This window comes from Aureobasidium pullulans (assembly GCF_000721785.1).
Source record: "Aureobasidium pullulans EXF-150 unplaced genomic scaffold scaffold_2, whole genome shotgun sequence".
In the NCBI taxonomy this organism is placed as follows: domain Eukaryota; kingdom Fungi; phylum Ascomycota; class Dothideomycetes; order Dothideales; family Saccotheciaceae; genus Aureobasidium; species Aureobasidium pullulans.
Window position 1 is genome coordinate 323,295 of NW_021941022.1, and position 13,027 is coordinate 336,321.

Sequence of the window (13,027 nt, forward strand, 5' to 3'; positions counted from 1 at the left end):
TCGCGAGACCAAGCGTCCGTGCCGCCGAACGTCATCACCACCTGAATGTCCTTGCTTTGCCTTTAACGGCCGAGGTATACCTTAGGCCAGCCATCGTCCCATGTTTCTGACTTATTGGTTCCAATATCTTTATGACTTTTCCCTTTGGCAATTAGTGATACCTGCTTTCTCGCATGTTAAACACTTACACGGGTACACCTCATTGACATCTGAACTTGTATTCGGGGGCCAGACGAAACTCTTTAATCACAAGGAAACCTCGAAAAGTCAGAATGTCATGAAAGAAAGGAGATAATATTAAGCTATGCGTTCCTTGCCGAGTTTGAACCCCTCGACTTTCCGATGCACAGAAATTGAATCTAGAACCAAATGCAAGACATGACCTTCCCATATGTACATTTCGAAGATGAGAAAAAAGAGATTCGTGAAAGTGAAAACAGAGAACAGAGATGATTAAAAAGAGTACGCCATGGTGCGTCGAGACGCGCTTAACAATGGAGGGATCCGTGTTGGATGTTTAGTAGCGTTCACGAGGACCGTTACCATGCTCATGGAGAACATCATCAAAGTAGGCGCTGGGAGCACGTTGTCCGGGCAGGTTGCTGCTGACATTGCTGCCATCATCTGGCTGAGCACCAATGCCGACAGCTAAGCTGCTTGTGCTGGGTTGAGCATACAGAGGGTGGGTGGGGCTAAGCAATGCGTTGGAGCCAGTTCGTTGATGTTGATGAGGGTTGACACTGCTACGAGGGCGAGAACCGTCACGGCTAGATGGTGGAGAATACTCGGCACGAGAGTAGCGGTTGACGGTAGGCTGGAGACTTGGTGCACCTCCCAGGACCATAGAATCGCGTCCGCCAGCTGCTTGAGCACCAGGGGTGGCGTAGTATCCTGCAGGCAGGTAGGTGGAGCTACGGTTCTGGTTGACAGGCATGTATGCTGAGTTGCGTTGACCGGCGGTAGGCGAGAAGAAGAGTGAAGAAGGATCGGCCGTGGGTTGCGCACTCTTGCGATTTTCCTTCTTGGGTCCTGCGGAAGACAGAGGCTTGCCTGCTGAGGTGAGAGCGTCGAGAGACAGAGACGAGCCTTGAGGCATGGCGTAAAGATTGCCACCAGGGCCGTATTTTGTCTTCGCATCCGAGGCCATGACACTTGCCATAGCGGCACGCTTGACAGAGCGGTCGATACTCCAAGCAACCATGGCACGCCATGCGAGCACACAAGCACCCAGGAAAGCCAGACAGGCACCTACAGCGATGAAGATGGTGCCTTCGGGGGCTTTTGATCTTTGCATAAAGGGAGCATCGGCGGTGAAAGGGATGACCATGTCAGGGACGGTGGCACCAGCGAGAGTGGGGAGGTCGGTGGCATGCGAGACGGTATTGGAAGCGGCGCCAGAAGTTTTCGAGGCGGCCGACGAGGAGGCCTTGGAAGAGTCTGCGGTCGACGATGCGGCAGCGCTGCTGCTGCTGGACTTGACGAAAGATGACACTCCAGTCAATTTGTCTGTTGAAGGGGCTGCAGTCGAAGCAGCCGATGACGCTCCTGTAGTAGCGGCGGCTGTTGTCTGATCCGTGTTCTGAGCGGCAACCAGGACAGCGCCGGCGGCGAAGGCCAGCAAGATGTTGTTCCTCCTCATATTGTGCGTCGGTCTGTGGGCGAATGTTTACCCCGATATGTGAAGCCCCTTCGCGACGGGCGATGAAAATATGTCCTCCTGGTCTGGGTAATCACAAGGCGTAAGAAGTGTTTGAGACGAATGAGCGTATCGATAGCGAGTGAGTGACGCAAGTTCAATGCAGGTAGAGGGCGAGATGCAGCAGATTTGCAGGTTTGGTAATGCAAAGAAGGTGGATGCGTTCTATTCTTGTCCCCGTTCCCGCAGTCCCCAGTCCGTGGCGCAGGGCAACCTAGCAGTCTCTTGGCATTGTTGATCTGCGACATCCATTTCTTATCGCAACTTTGCGTCTGAGGTTCGTTTCACCAGAGCATGAGAAACCCTTTCCCACCCACCGACTCTGTGCCTGGACATGGCCGCGTCCATCTGGCTTTGTTGCCGCCGGCAACTCCAATCCTACAGACCTTGACCTATCAGTATCCCCTCAAGCTGATCTCGCCTACTCCTGTGACTATAACTTCATCTGCCGACAATGACTCGTCGCATCAGGTCCATACACTCTACATTTTGACCTATGGCGGTGGTATAGTTGCTGGTGATACTCTCACCTTACGTATTGATCTCGATCCTACCACCCGTCTGCTCATCCTCACTCAGGGCAGCACCAAGATCTTCAAGACTCCGGCCCCATCGACTCTCAGTCGGCAAGATATGAATATGCATCTGAAGCCTGCTGCTGCTCTTGTCTATCTCCCGGACCCAGTCCAACCTTTCGCTCAGAGCGCCTTTGAGCAAACCCAGCGCTTCTACATCCATCATCAACAGGATGTTCCGAATGCGAGCATTTGTGTCTTGGACTGGGTATGTCAAGGTCGCAAGGCTCTAGGTGAGGACTGGAACTTCTTCAAGTATGCCAGCAAGAACGAGGTATGGCTTGTCGACGGATCCCGCGGGCCCGATGAGACGAGACTGTTGCTCCGTGACAATGTCACATTGGACGCCAGTGACGACGCTATACAAACTCCCTTGACGAGGCGTATGGACGGTCTCGGTGCTTTTGGTACTTTGATCTTGTACGGATCCATGTTCGCAAGTCTTGCGACATTTTTCATGGAAGAATTCAAGGCGATACCCCGGATAGGAGGAAGGAAATGGGACACCAGCGACGATGCTGACGACGCAATACGAGATCTGGAACCTCTCGTGATCAAACGGAAAGCGAGACAAAAACAAGAAACGAGCGATGGCCTGTTATGGACGGCGGCACTGATACGAGGGTGTGTTGTTGTCAAATTTGGCGCACGAGAAGTCGAGGGTGGAAAGCGTTGGTTGCGCTCTATGCTTGATACCGAAGGCAGTGTCCCCGCTCATTTCGGAGAAAGAAGCTTATTATGCTTGCGATAGACTCGTAAGTTCCTTATACCCGGCATTGATTGCGCGGCACATGTACAATAATGTGCTTGATGAACATTCCAGACTCTACTCATCCCCTGAGGCTTTTCTCATCAGAGCACGGTATTGCTCGATGATGTTTTTGCGCTCTGCTCCAAGCTCTTCTCTCCTTGCCAAACTACCAGCAGCGTTCGGCACGTCGGCCACATCTGCTCTGGCTCCGTTCTTGACCTTGAACTTCTCCCTGGGTATCACAGTGAACTCGGGAGGAGCCTGTGCCACGTCGTGTAGTCCCTTGGGTTTGTCTCGTTTCGTCTTGAGCACTGCCCAGATGTCCTCGTTATCCTTGGACTCTCCAATCATCCTTTGACGCTTCTTGCCGTACAGAACGGGCACGCCCGAGTCCTCTCCGTACAATGCATTACGTTCTTCCTCCTCTTCCTCACGCTTTTCTTGCTCTTCCTCAGCCTTGTCCTTGATCCGCTGGTCTTCCTTTCTCCATTCGTCGTACATCTTGTGCATTCTCTTCTCAGTCTTCGTCCGTGTGACCTTCTCGCCTGGTGCTAGGCCCTGATTTCCTTTCCGCGCCAAACCAGTCACCGGCAATGTCTGATCTACACGAGCGTTGAAGTCTCGTAATTTCTCGCCAGGCTGGATTTTCGGCATTTCCATTGTCTTTCCTTTTGCTTTTTGCTTGATGTCCTCTTGACGCTTGCGCTTCTTGCTTGCCGTCTTTGATTCATTCTCGTCTGGAGTTGGCTGGGGGTTTTGTCGCTGCATCAGTCGGGCAAATGCCTTCGGTGTGTCGTCGAACTTGTATGCATTCTTTCCAGCGATAGACTTCTCAGTCTTTCTCTTCTTCTTGCCGTCGGAAGTGAAGACGGTTTGCGCATTCTTTCCTACGGGCAAAGCCTTTGCGACGGCTGTGGGCGGCAAGTTGTAACTGCGCGATTAGATGTCAGTATTTCGTGTTCAAGATTTGAGTTGGAGGTGGCTGGATTTGAAATTACTCGTCGGCATTGTCATCCCTTCTTCTGTGTTTGTGAGGCATTATGGCGTGTTACTGCAAGCGAAAGTTGTGATAGTTTGCGGATCGCGAGTTTGTGCCCAAAAAAAAGTCTCGACATGAAAGCGTTGCACGACGTGATCGGCACGTTTGACAGACTAGCAAACCAAAGCTGGGGAGAAACCCCGCACGGCCAATAAGATCAATCCATCATCCACGACTTCACTTTCACTGCTGTCGTTGAAGCCACAGCCGACATCGTCTTTGAACATGTTTCTTGTCAATTTGCTATGCGTGCCTGAGGAAAGTGTCCCTGCGCGTGCATGATTGGTTCACATGTCAACGTCTTCGAGGGGTAACTTTCCTGTCGCGAGTTTTGGGCTTGCTCGAGTCCAAGAAATGCAAGCCTCAAAGGCGGTCTAGGCACGGCCTGAGCGAACGATGTCCCCAAGGCCGAACCCGTGTTGCTTGCCGACATAAACTCTGGCCCGCCCGCGGCCACCGTGATATCAAACCATTGTCCCCGTGTGCTACTCATCTGCTGCAGTCATTCGTTGTTGAACACACTCGTTGCTGATCAGTTTTGACCCATCGCCGTCGTCATTCTTTTGAGTACTGAGCAAAAGTCGTTATAAAACACCTGCCGCACTTCACCCCGTCATCGGGCTCCACATATATCTGAGATACCAAGGCCGATATCACAACTATTTGATCTGGAGTTACCCTGCTAAACCAGTTTCTGAACTTGGTGCTACATTCCACACACACTCACTCCATGGCACCTTCCGTTCTGGAGATTACACCCTTGCCGGAACAAACTCCACCTAGAGAACCATCCCCCGCAGAGGTTGAAGATGGATACTATCAACCTATTCCTTCGCGACGCTGGTATTCTCTTATCCTCGATATTCTCGACCCTATGACTCTGAGACAACGTTCTTCTCACGCTCATCCTCATCATATCTTTACGGATGAGAGACCTCGTACTTCTTTATCCGCCAAGAAAGAGCAATATGTCGTCACCGAAACGCCTATACCGGAGCCAGGACCGACACCAACGCTCGAGAAGAGACATCGAGTAATTGCAGTTATCAGACTGGCATGCATACTCGTTCCTGTGACTGTGTTGTGTCTATTGTAGGTTGCTAGGCTTGGCTGTGATCTTATCAGGGCTAATCAGATCTCTAGTGGTATTCTGCATATTGTGTCGTTCGCTTTGAACGGACATGCCTTGCTATTGCAAGACGATCTTGACTTCTTGCCTGATTGGGGACATCCGGGCAAGATTGGTGCGGGCCTCGCACACTACCCTACTGATGCTACCCGGGATGTCATGCCTATCCGTAAGTTCTCCCGACATTTTAACTCAGTCAATGTTTTGCAAACAAACGAAACAAGAGCTAACTCTGGATCCGTAGCGGTGCATTCTCACAATGATTACTGGAGGCGGATACCCCTGTACGAGGCCTTGCATTACGGATGTACCGGTGTAGAGGCAGATGTCTGGCACGTTGGAGACGATCTATTCGTGGGCCACAGCACATCTGCCTTGACCCCCAATCGTACATTCAGAAGTCTCTATGTCGATCCTCTCATCGCTCTGCTGGATAAGCAAAATCCCCTCACTGCATTCGCAGATACTAAGAACCACGGCGTCTTTGACGAGGAACCAGATCAGACACTAGTCTTGCTAGTCGATCTCAAGACTGATGGCCCCACTACGTTCCAAAAAGTACAAGAGCAACTCGAAGGTCTTCGCTCGAAAGGCTACCTCACCTATTTCAACGGCACACACACGGTTCCTGGTGCGATTACCGTGGTCGGCACAGGAAACACTCCTTTCGATCTCTTGACGGCCAACACTACCTACCGCGACATCTTCTATGATGCTCCCCTAGGCATGCTCTACGAACCCTCTCCGATCACCCTAACCGACCTCAACGTCGACCCCTCCCTATCCAATCTAGCAGAAATCGACGACTACCACCCTTCCTCAGCAGGTCAAGGCAAAACAGGTCTTCCTGCAGATACCCCTGCTTCCGCCTTCAACGCAACCACATCCTACTACGCCAGCTTGAACTTCAAAAGATCCGTCGGCCGTGTTTGGCGAGGGAAGTTATCGGAGAGACAGATGAAGATAATCCGTGGGCAAATCAGGGGTGCCAAGAAGGCGGGCCTGAAAGCAAGGTATTGGAACACACCAAAATGGCCCGTCAGTCTTCGCAACCACATCTGGCATATCTTGGTGGAGGAAGGTGTAGGTATGCTCAACGCCGATGACCTAGAGGGCGCAGCTATCGAGGACTGGAGACGATGGAAGCACGAATGGTATGTTTGAAACGTCCCCTTTTGTCATCAGTCACGCCTAGGAATATGTATATCATGAATCACGAAGAACGAAATTTCTCCTTTTTTCCCAAGTATCAGTGTCGCTTTCTTTCCACCCATCACTTTCTTGAAATATGTGATGAGATGAGTATTCTTGAATTCTGTGTGACTTGATTCGGCATGGTTTTTTTTTTTTTCTATCCTGATCGATCGTCGAACAACGCTTCCACATTTCCTCGAAGCATTGCCCAACAGTGGAACGGGGATGGCCATATATGACACTTCGACCGACTCGAGTGCAGCTTGGGCGAAAGAAAGTACAGCAAATGTCAAGGCGATGCGGTACGCGATAAAAGGCATGTGGCAGCATATTACTGAGGCCGGTAGACTGATCTCGGCTGAGAGATTCAAGCGATCATGCCGCTACTGCGTACCGAAGCCCACCATGCATGCTGTAGAGATTCGCGATGAGACGGGTTGCCTAGTAAGAGAGTGCGGCAGTAACAAAAACACCTCCATCTTAGATTAATTCATGGGCGAGAAATGCCGCTTACTTAAGTGAGAAAATGTATATGCCCATCCGCTCAATTACCGATTTGAAATATTGATGACAAGAATGAAACTCGTAACTCCGTGCGCAATGCTTTTTCGCAAGAAACGATGACGCTTTGTGTGGTATTTCCCACTGATGGGAAGTGGATTTAGTAGCCATTTGAGCTTCCGTACATGGAGTGCTGACGAGGGGCCTGGTGATACAGGCTGCTGTCGTACTCGCTATCCATGTACATAGTGGCTCTCTTTTCCTCTTCGTTGAGGAGCTGGGCCTTGAGGTCCCAGTTGTTGACTCTGGCGCCGACAGAAAATTCGAGGTCTTCTTTAGTGATAGAGTCCCAGAACTGGTGCAGATGTGTTAGAAAAAGAGGTATGCAGAACGAAGAGTGAAGGAGAAGAATCTTACCTTGTAGATCATCATGACTGCAAGGAGGTTGCAGACAGTGGCGAAGACGAGACCATCCATGTAATGGGCAATGCCTTCGCAGACGGCCTTGCCGAAAGCGTAGATAAGTACCTGGCCTACGACGAAGAAGAAAATGCCGAAGGCGATGTGACCCAGCGGCCATCTGTCCTGAAGTGTTCCGGTGACTAGCAGAACCTGCATGACGACGTAGACAGCGAGGAAGATTGCGTTGAAGATGTAAAGAACGACAAAGAGGCCAACAGTGTTATCAGGGCCGAGACCACCCCAGCCTTGGAAGGTCAAGATGCTGATGAGGAAAGTGATGGCGAACATTGTAGCAGAGCAGATTCTAAGCAACCAGACGCTCAAGAAGGTACCATCTTCATATAGTTGGAATCCGACGAAACCAGCGATCATAAGGGAGATACAGGTGGCGGAAGAGAGACCATTCTGAATAGCGACGAACCAAGGGTATGCGCCAGAGCCAGGAGGGACAACGCCGCAGTCGACGAGTAGGGAAATGATGGTGAGCAGGAAATAGCCCCAGAAGAAACTGATAATCTCCTTGCGACCTTGAGACGAGTGTCAGTTGCAAACACAGACTAGGTATACTCAAGCGACGGCGACATACCAACAGCTGTGAACTTGCTGCGAACGTGGACAATCATAATGACAGTCATGAGAAGAGCGCAGATGTGGGCGATGCCGGCAGCGCCCTGAAAGATGACTGTGTTGGCCACCTCGATGGTGCGCGAGTAACAGGCCGGCTGTATTCCCTTGGTTCCCTTGACGCCATTACTGCCGACCATCGTGCAGAGCGGCAGCGCCGCCTGCTTGCATATCGAGTCGAAATCTCCGAAACCCATCCTCCTGTGTGTGCGTGTCTTGTTTCTCTTTTGTTATGTGTCGCGCGTCGACAGGGATCGGAGTATCTTGGGCGCAGTCTTTGATGAGGTGTATAGATGCGAGAAAGCGAGCGGCGGTATAGCGAAAGACGATGTTGAAGCTGAAGCAAGACGGTACTGCTGTCTCGAGGGGCAACTCTCGAAACGTTCCTTCCTCTTCCGTATTTCGTGTCTCTCCAAATTCCAATCTATTTTCAGGCACATGATGGCAACATTTTACGATGGAGCTTGGCAGACCCTGCATCGGCGCGCGAGCGAGCCGCCTGCACGCGCGCACGCTCTTTGATTCAAACTCTCTGTCCGCTGCGAACTCGTCCAGCCTGCATCTGCAGATTAATCAGGTCGCTTTCTACCCAACCAGCCCTCTGAGCATCGACAGACTAACTGTCATCGAACAGTCGACTTCATGCATGCTGCTCACGGGCGGACACGGCAGGCACTCAAATCATAATCCGAAACATGATCTCTCACACCGGGCCTCTCTCCCCACAAGCCACGAAAACAAGAATCGCGGAGACCCCATGAAGAAATTCGAAGGTGGGCATCGTGCCTACTTCGTGGGTTTGTTTCGAGTGCGGGGTATATCTATACTTTCCACAACCGCTCTCTGACAGATGCACTTGTACGCCAAAAGGTAGACCGCGGTAGGGCATAACACAGTCCGGGACGGAAACGCTGTCTTCCGCCGGCTCCACATACATTATGCCCACATGCCATTCGACCATGCACTGTGATGTCGAGTCTGGATGCTGTGTCTCCAGAAGGTCAATCGACATGTATAAAGCCTGCTTCTTCTTCCTACGTGACATCCTAACTCATTACAACCTTGACTGCCATTACTGACCATGCCACAATTTTCAATGGCTAGCCTTGTGTGGATCTATCTTGCTGTAGGAATCATCTACCTCTCCTACAAGGTATGTAGACCCATTTCTCTGCAAAGTCATCCATCTCACAGTAATAGATCGTACGCAGGGCCTTCTTTACACCTTTACGAGGCATCCCTGGGCCATGGCATGCATCATTGGTCAATTGGCGATTGAAGATAGCAGTACTCGGTGGTGCTCGAGCAGACTACATTCATGCACTCCATCAATTATACGGACCAATTGTCAGGATTGCACCCAATGAAATCGCCATCAACGATCCAGCCAGCTTCAAAGATATCCACAAGATCGGTTCTGGTTTCACCAAGACCAATTGGTATGAATACCTGAACACCAACGGCGTTGGCAAATGTCCTGGCGTCTTCAACATAACCAATCCTAAGGAATATGCAGCCAGACGCAAGTTGCTGGCTAGAGGCTTCAGCCAGCGACATATTCGTGAACAATGGGAGAGTGTTGTTCGTGAGAAAGTCGATCTGGCCGTCGCCCGCATCAAGTCGAATGCCACCTCTGGAACAGCCGATGTTCTCAAGTGGTGGACATACCTCGCCACAGATGTGTCTGCTCATCTCATGTTCGGCGAGTCTTTTCACATGCTCGAGAGCGGGAAACGTGTACCTTACATCGAAGCTTTGGAGAAAGCTACCATTTGCTCCGCCATAAGCTGGGAGCTTCCTCTGGTCTACTGGATAGGTCGCCGGCTACCATTCCCTGCCATGAGAGCCATCTTCTATGCCAACAGTGTCTTGCTCGAGCAAGGTGGTGTAGCAATCAAGAACAGCAAATCTCAGGAATATCAGACATCCAACATCTTCGCCACTGCCATCAATGAAGCAGAAAAGGGTGACGGCACTATGACCGATGAGGAAGTCCAGACAGAGGCTGGAAATTTGATTGTTGCTGGTTCCGACACCACAGGCATCACACTTACCTACCTAACATGGTGCGTTCTGAAACAACCTGCACTCCAGAAAGCTCTCGAGGAAGAGGTCAGCGAGGCTGATGGACTGCTTACTGATGCTTCTCTGGAACAACTGCCTATCCTGAACGCCGTGATCGAAGAGACACTTCGCCTATATGGAGCTGCACCAGCAACCCTACCCAGGCTCACACCCAAGGGTGGCGCTACTTTCAGAGACTACTACATCCCTGCTGGCACTGTTGTGGGCACTCAGAGCTATTCTCTCCACAGAGACCCCCAGCTTTTCGCCAACCCCGACAAGTTCGATCACACACGCTGGTTACCACCAAATGAACTATCGCCCTTGGCAAAAGCAGTCTTCTCGCCTTTCGGCGCAGGATCCAGAGTCTGCATTGGCATTCATCTAGCACGCATGGAGCTTCGACTTGCTACCGCGAAGTTCTTCCGCGAGTGCAAAGGTGCGAAGTTGGCGCCTTCGACTACCGATGAGAGTATGAAGCCTGTCAACTTCTTCCTCATCACGCCTCAAGCACACAAGTGCGAAATTAACATGTAACGAATATACGAGATCTATGAGCCTGCCACCAACAAAGACTTGTTTCATGGTCGAGCCATCAGAATTGCTTGACTAGGTAACTGCAGCGATTGAATAAATGTCAGGCACGTCTCTTTGCAGAGGCACGCCATTCCGACTCGAGACCATGGCTTCTGCCAGCGTGCTTTATCTCACCTATCATTTTTCCTAGGAAAGAGCGGATCTGCAGTTTTCTCACAATATCCACGATCCGCCGAGTCCATTTGAGCAAGTTTTATCACGTGGCTTGACCACTAAGGTAGTTTCACGCGAATGCCGCATGGAAGTCATACACTCGTATAAAGCATTGATCTTCATCTCAAACGTTCCTCTTCAGCGTCCAAGAAAACATTTATCGACCTCGTGCTGCTATTGCCACTTCCACTCTTCATTATGGCCGTCACACAATACTCACTACCTCCCCTCCCATATGCCTACGATGTAAGTCTGCCAATACCGATCACTAGCAAAATCCCACATCAGAGTCTTGAGAACCCCGCTACGTTTGACAACCCTTCTCTTTCTATCTCCGTGTCTTCTCTGTCCAGGGCATCCTGACTAACCCACACCTCTTTGCATCCCCACAGGCCCTCGAACCAGCCATCAGCGCCCAAATAATGCAACTCCACCACTCCAAACATCATCAAACCTACATAACCAATCTCAACGCCGCTCTAACCTCCCAACTGCACGCTCTGATCTCTAACAATCTCCCTCTCCAACTCGCCAATCAACAAATCATCACTTTCAATGGCGGTGGCCATATAAACCATTCTTTGTTTTGGGAAAATCTGTGCGCTGCTTCCGAGTCCAAAGTCACCGATGCGAAACAAGTGGTTGCGGAGATTGAAAAGCAATGGGGCGGGATCGAAGAGTTCAAAGACCGCTTTTGGGAAAATGTGTTTGGGTATCCGAGGGAGTGGGTGGGGATGGTTGGTCAAAGATGAGCAGTATGGGGGGTGTAGATTGGCGATCGTGACGACCAAAGATTAGGATCCTATTACTATTAGACTAACGCCATTGCTAGGTGTAGATATGTAAGTGTTTCTTCTGTCGTTACATCTCTACCTTGATGGGTTTTGAGTGCTAAATGTGCGAGGTGTATAGGTGGGAGCATGCGTACTACCTCCAATATTTGAATGTCAAAGCTGCATATCTGGAGAATATCTGGACAGTCATTAATTGGAAGACGGTAGAGGAAAAATTCAAGGGTGGCAGAGAAGATGTGCTTAAATTCCTTCGTGCGAGCATTTGAGGATGGATTTAAGTGATCATCTACACTACTCTTTCTTCTTAGTCATTCCTACTATCAGAAACAACTATCTATTCCGAGCCTCATGCCCAATTGATCGCAGAGTGTGTGACGAATGTGTTAGAACAGGATTTTCTTGACAATTTTCGCTTCCTGCGTTTCCATTTTCTGTTAAGTCAGGTTTGTAAGTGATGGCACCCTGGCTAGATGTCATCAGGTCCCAACCATGATCAAGCGGCGTGATCGCTATTATAAAGCTCTTCTCGCACGTTCTTAAAGCCTTGTTCCATATATCTAGGGCACTGCTGTTTTAGTAGGCGGTGGAGAATAGGCTGTGTTCAGGCTTTTGTGATTTCTATCTTTGTTTGCGGAAGATCACACCACGAACACGGCAACTTGTGTGCTGTGCTCGGATGCAAATGAGTTCAACCTCGACACCCTACGATGACTAATGATTGTGAGTATAGAGGTATCTTGTATCTTTGGGCAAAAGCCCAAAATCACCACCAGATCATTTCCACAAAATTCGACAATGCAACTGTGACCACCACAACCCCTTCCATTCCCGTTGAAGCCATTCGAAGCCATCAATTGCCAAGCCTTTGAATTTCCTCAATGCACAAATCCCAGGCTTCACGCCAACGCAAAGAATCCCTTCCCCCCAGCACACAATTTGAACAAAAAAAAAAAGACTGCCGACAAGACCACGTATGTTGATAGGCACGAGGAGAACAAAAGGATGGAGTAGCTGGGAATCGAACCCAGAACCTTCTCCACTCAGTAATGCTCGGAAAAGCAATGCTAAGAAGATGTCATACCACTAGACCACAACCCCATTTGCTGTGAGTCTTGGGGACGCTGAAGTATCTAACCTCATGACTACATTGAAGGAGGACCAGGCATGGGCAAATGGTGGGTGATGAGAATGGGCAAAGCGGGATGAGATCGGAGCTTGCTAGCTGGAATCCTGCCGGTGATTCTGGTGGATTGAGATATGCCAGAGTATCAATTCAAAGGGAAGGATGCGGTCCTGCGTCTAACTCGAGATACGATGGAGAGCTAATCCTTGACACATGTTGCTATGTTTGCGTTGTGTGTGCTAGCAGCCTAGCAAGGCGCCCTTCATGTTGGTGGAAGGCTTTCCCCGCTCAAGAATTGGCGGAACGGAAACGAAGTTTGCCGAAT

At 50.3% G+C, this 13,027-nt stretch overlaps 7 protein-coding genes across 7 annotated transcripts; 4 read left to right on the forward strand and 3 right to left on the reverse strand.

Annotated features, from left to right (window-relative positions):
* Positions 1-119: 119 nt before the first annotated feature.
* Positions 120-1,838, reverse strand: M438DRAFT_341896 (uncharacterized protein). Its single transcript, XM_029904616.1, has one exon. The coding sequence runs from the start codon at positions 1,637-1,639 to the stop codon at positions 518-520; it is 1,122 nt and encodes a 373-aa protein (XP_029764465.1). The 5' UTR covers positions 1,640-1,838; the 3' UTR covers positions 120-517.
* Positions 1,839-1,990: 152 nt separating this feature from the next.
* On the forward strand, positions 1,991-3,022 carry M438DRAFT_331202 (UreD-domain-containing protein; the record flags this gene model as incomplete). Its single annotated transcript, XM_029903385.1, has 1 exon — positions 1,991-3,022. One exon carries the CDS (start codon positions 1,991-1,993, stop codon positions 3,020-3,022), a length of 1,032 nt encoding a protein of 343 aa, XP_029764466.1.
* A 75-nt stretch (positions 3,023-3,097) lies between these two features.
* M438DRAFT_331203 (uncharacterized protein) lies at positions 3,098-4,061 on the reverse strand (the record flags this gene model as incomplete). Its single annotated transcript, XM_029903386.1, has 2 exons — positions 3,098-3,953; positions 4,021-4,061. 2 exons carry the CDS (start codon positions 4,059-4,061, stop codon positions 3,098-3,100), a joined length of 897 nt encoding a protein of 298 aa, XP_029764467.1.
* Positions 4,062-4,791: 730 nt separating this feature from the next.
* M438DRAFT_265509 (uncharacterized protein) lies at positions 4,792-6,354 on the forward strand (the record flags this gene model as incomplete). Its single annotated transcript, XM_029900032.1, has 3 exons — positions 4,792-5,153; positions 5,205-5,359; positions 5,435-6,354. The coding sequence occupies 3 exons, from the start codon at positions 4,792-4,794 to the stop codon at positions 6,352-6,354; spliced, it is 1,437 nt and encodes a 478-aa protein (XP_029764468.1).
* Positions 6,355-7,045: 691 nt separating this feature from the next.
* On the reverse strand, positions 7,046-8,168 carry M438DRAFT_371233 (chitin synthase export chaperone; the record flags this gene model as incomplete). The annotated part of the gene is made up of 3 exons (XM_029908244.1): positions 7,046-7,240; positions 7,303-7,874; positions 7,934-8,168. The coding sequence occupies 3 exons, from the start codon at positions 8,166-8,168 to the stop codon at positions 7,046-7,048; spliced, it is 1,002 nt and encodes a 333-aa protein (XP_029764469.1).
* Positions 8,169-9,052: 884 nt separating this feature from the next.
* M438DRAFT_288400 (cytochrome P450 monooxygenase) lies at positions 9,053-10,572 on the forward strand (the record flags this gene model as incomplete). Its single annotated transcript, XM_029901658.1, has 2 exons — positions 9,053-9,124; positions 9,172-10,572. The coding sequence occupies 2 exons, from the start codon at positions 9,053-9,055 to the stop codon at positions 10,570-10,572; spliced, it is 1,473 nt and encodes a 490-aa protein (XP_029764470.1).
* A 411-nt stretch (positions 10,573-10,983) lies between these two features.
* On the forward strand, positions 10,984-11,845 carry M438DRAFT_371235 (manganese and iron superoxide dismutase; the record flags this gene model as incomplete). The annotated part of the gene is made up of 4 exons (XM_029908245.1): positions 10,984-11,031; positions 11,139-11,489; positions 11,584-11,627; positions 11,698-11,845. The coding sequence occupies 4 exons, from the start codon at positions 10,984-10,986 to the stop codon at positions 11,843-11,845; spliced, it is 591 nt and encodes a 196-aa protein (XP_029764471.1).
* Between the last annotated feature and the right edge of the window lie 1,182 nt (positions 11,846-13,027).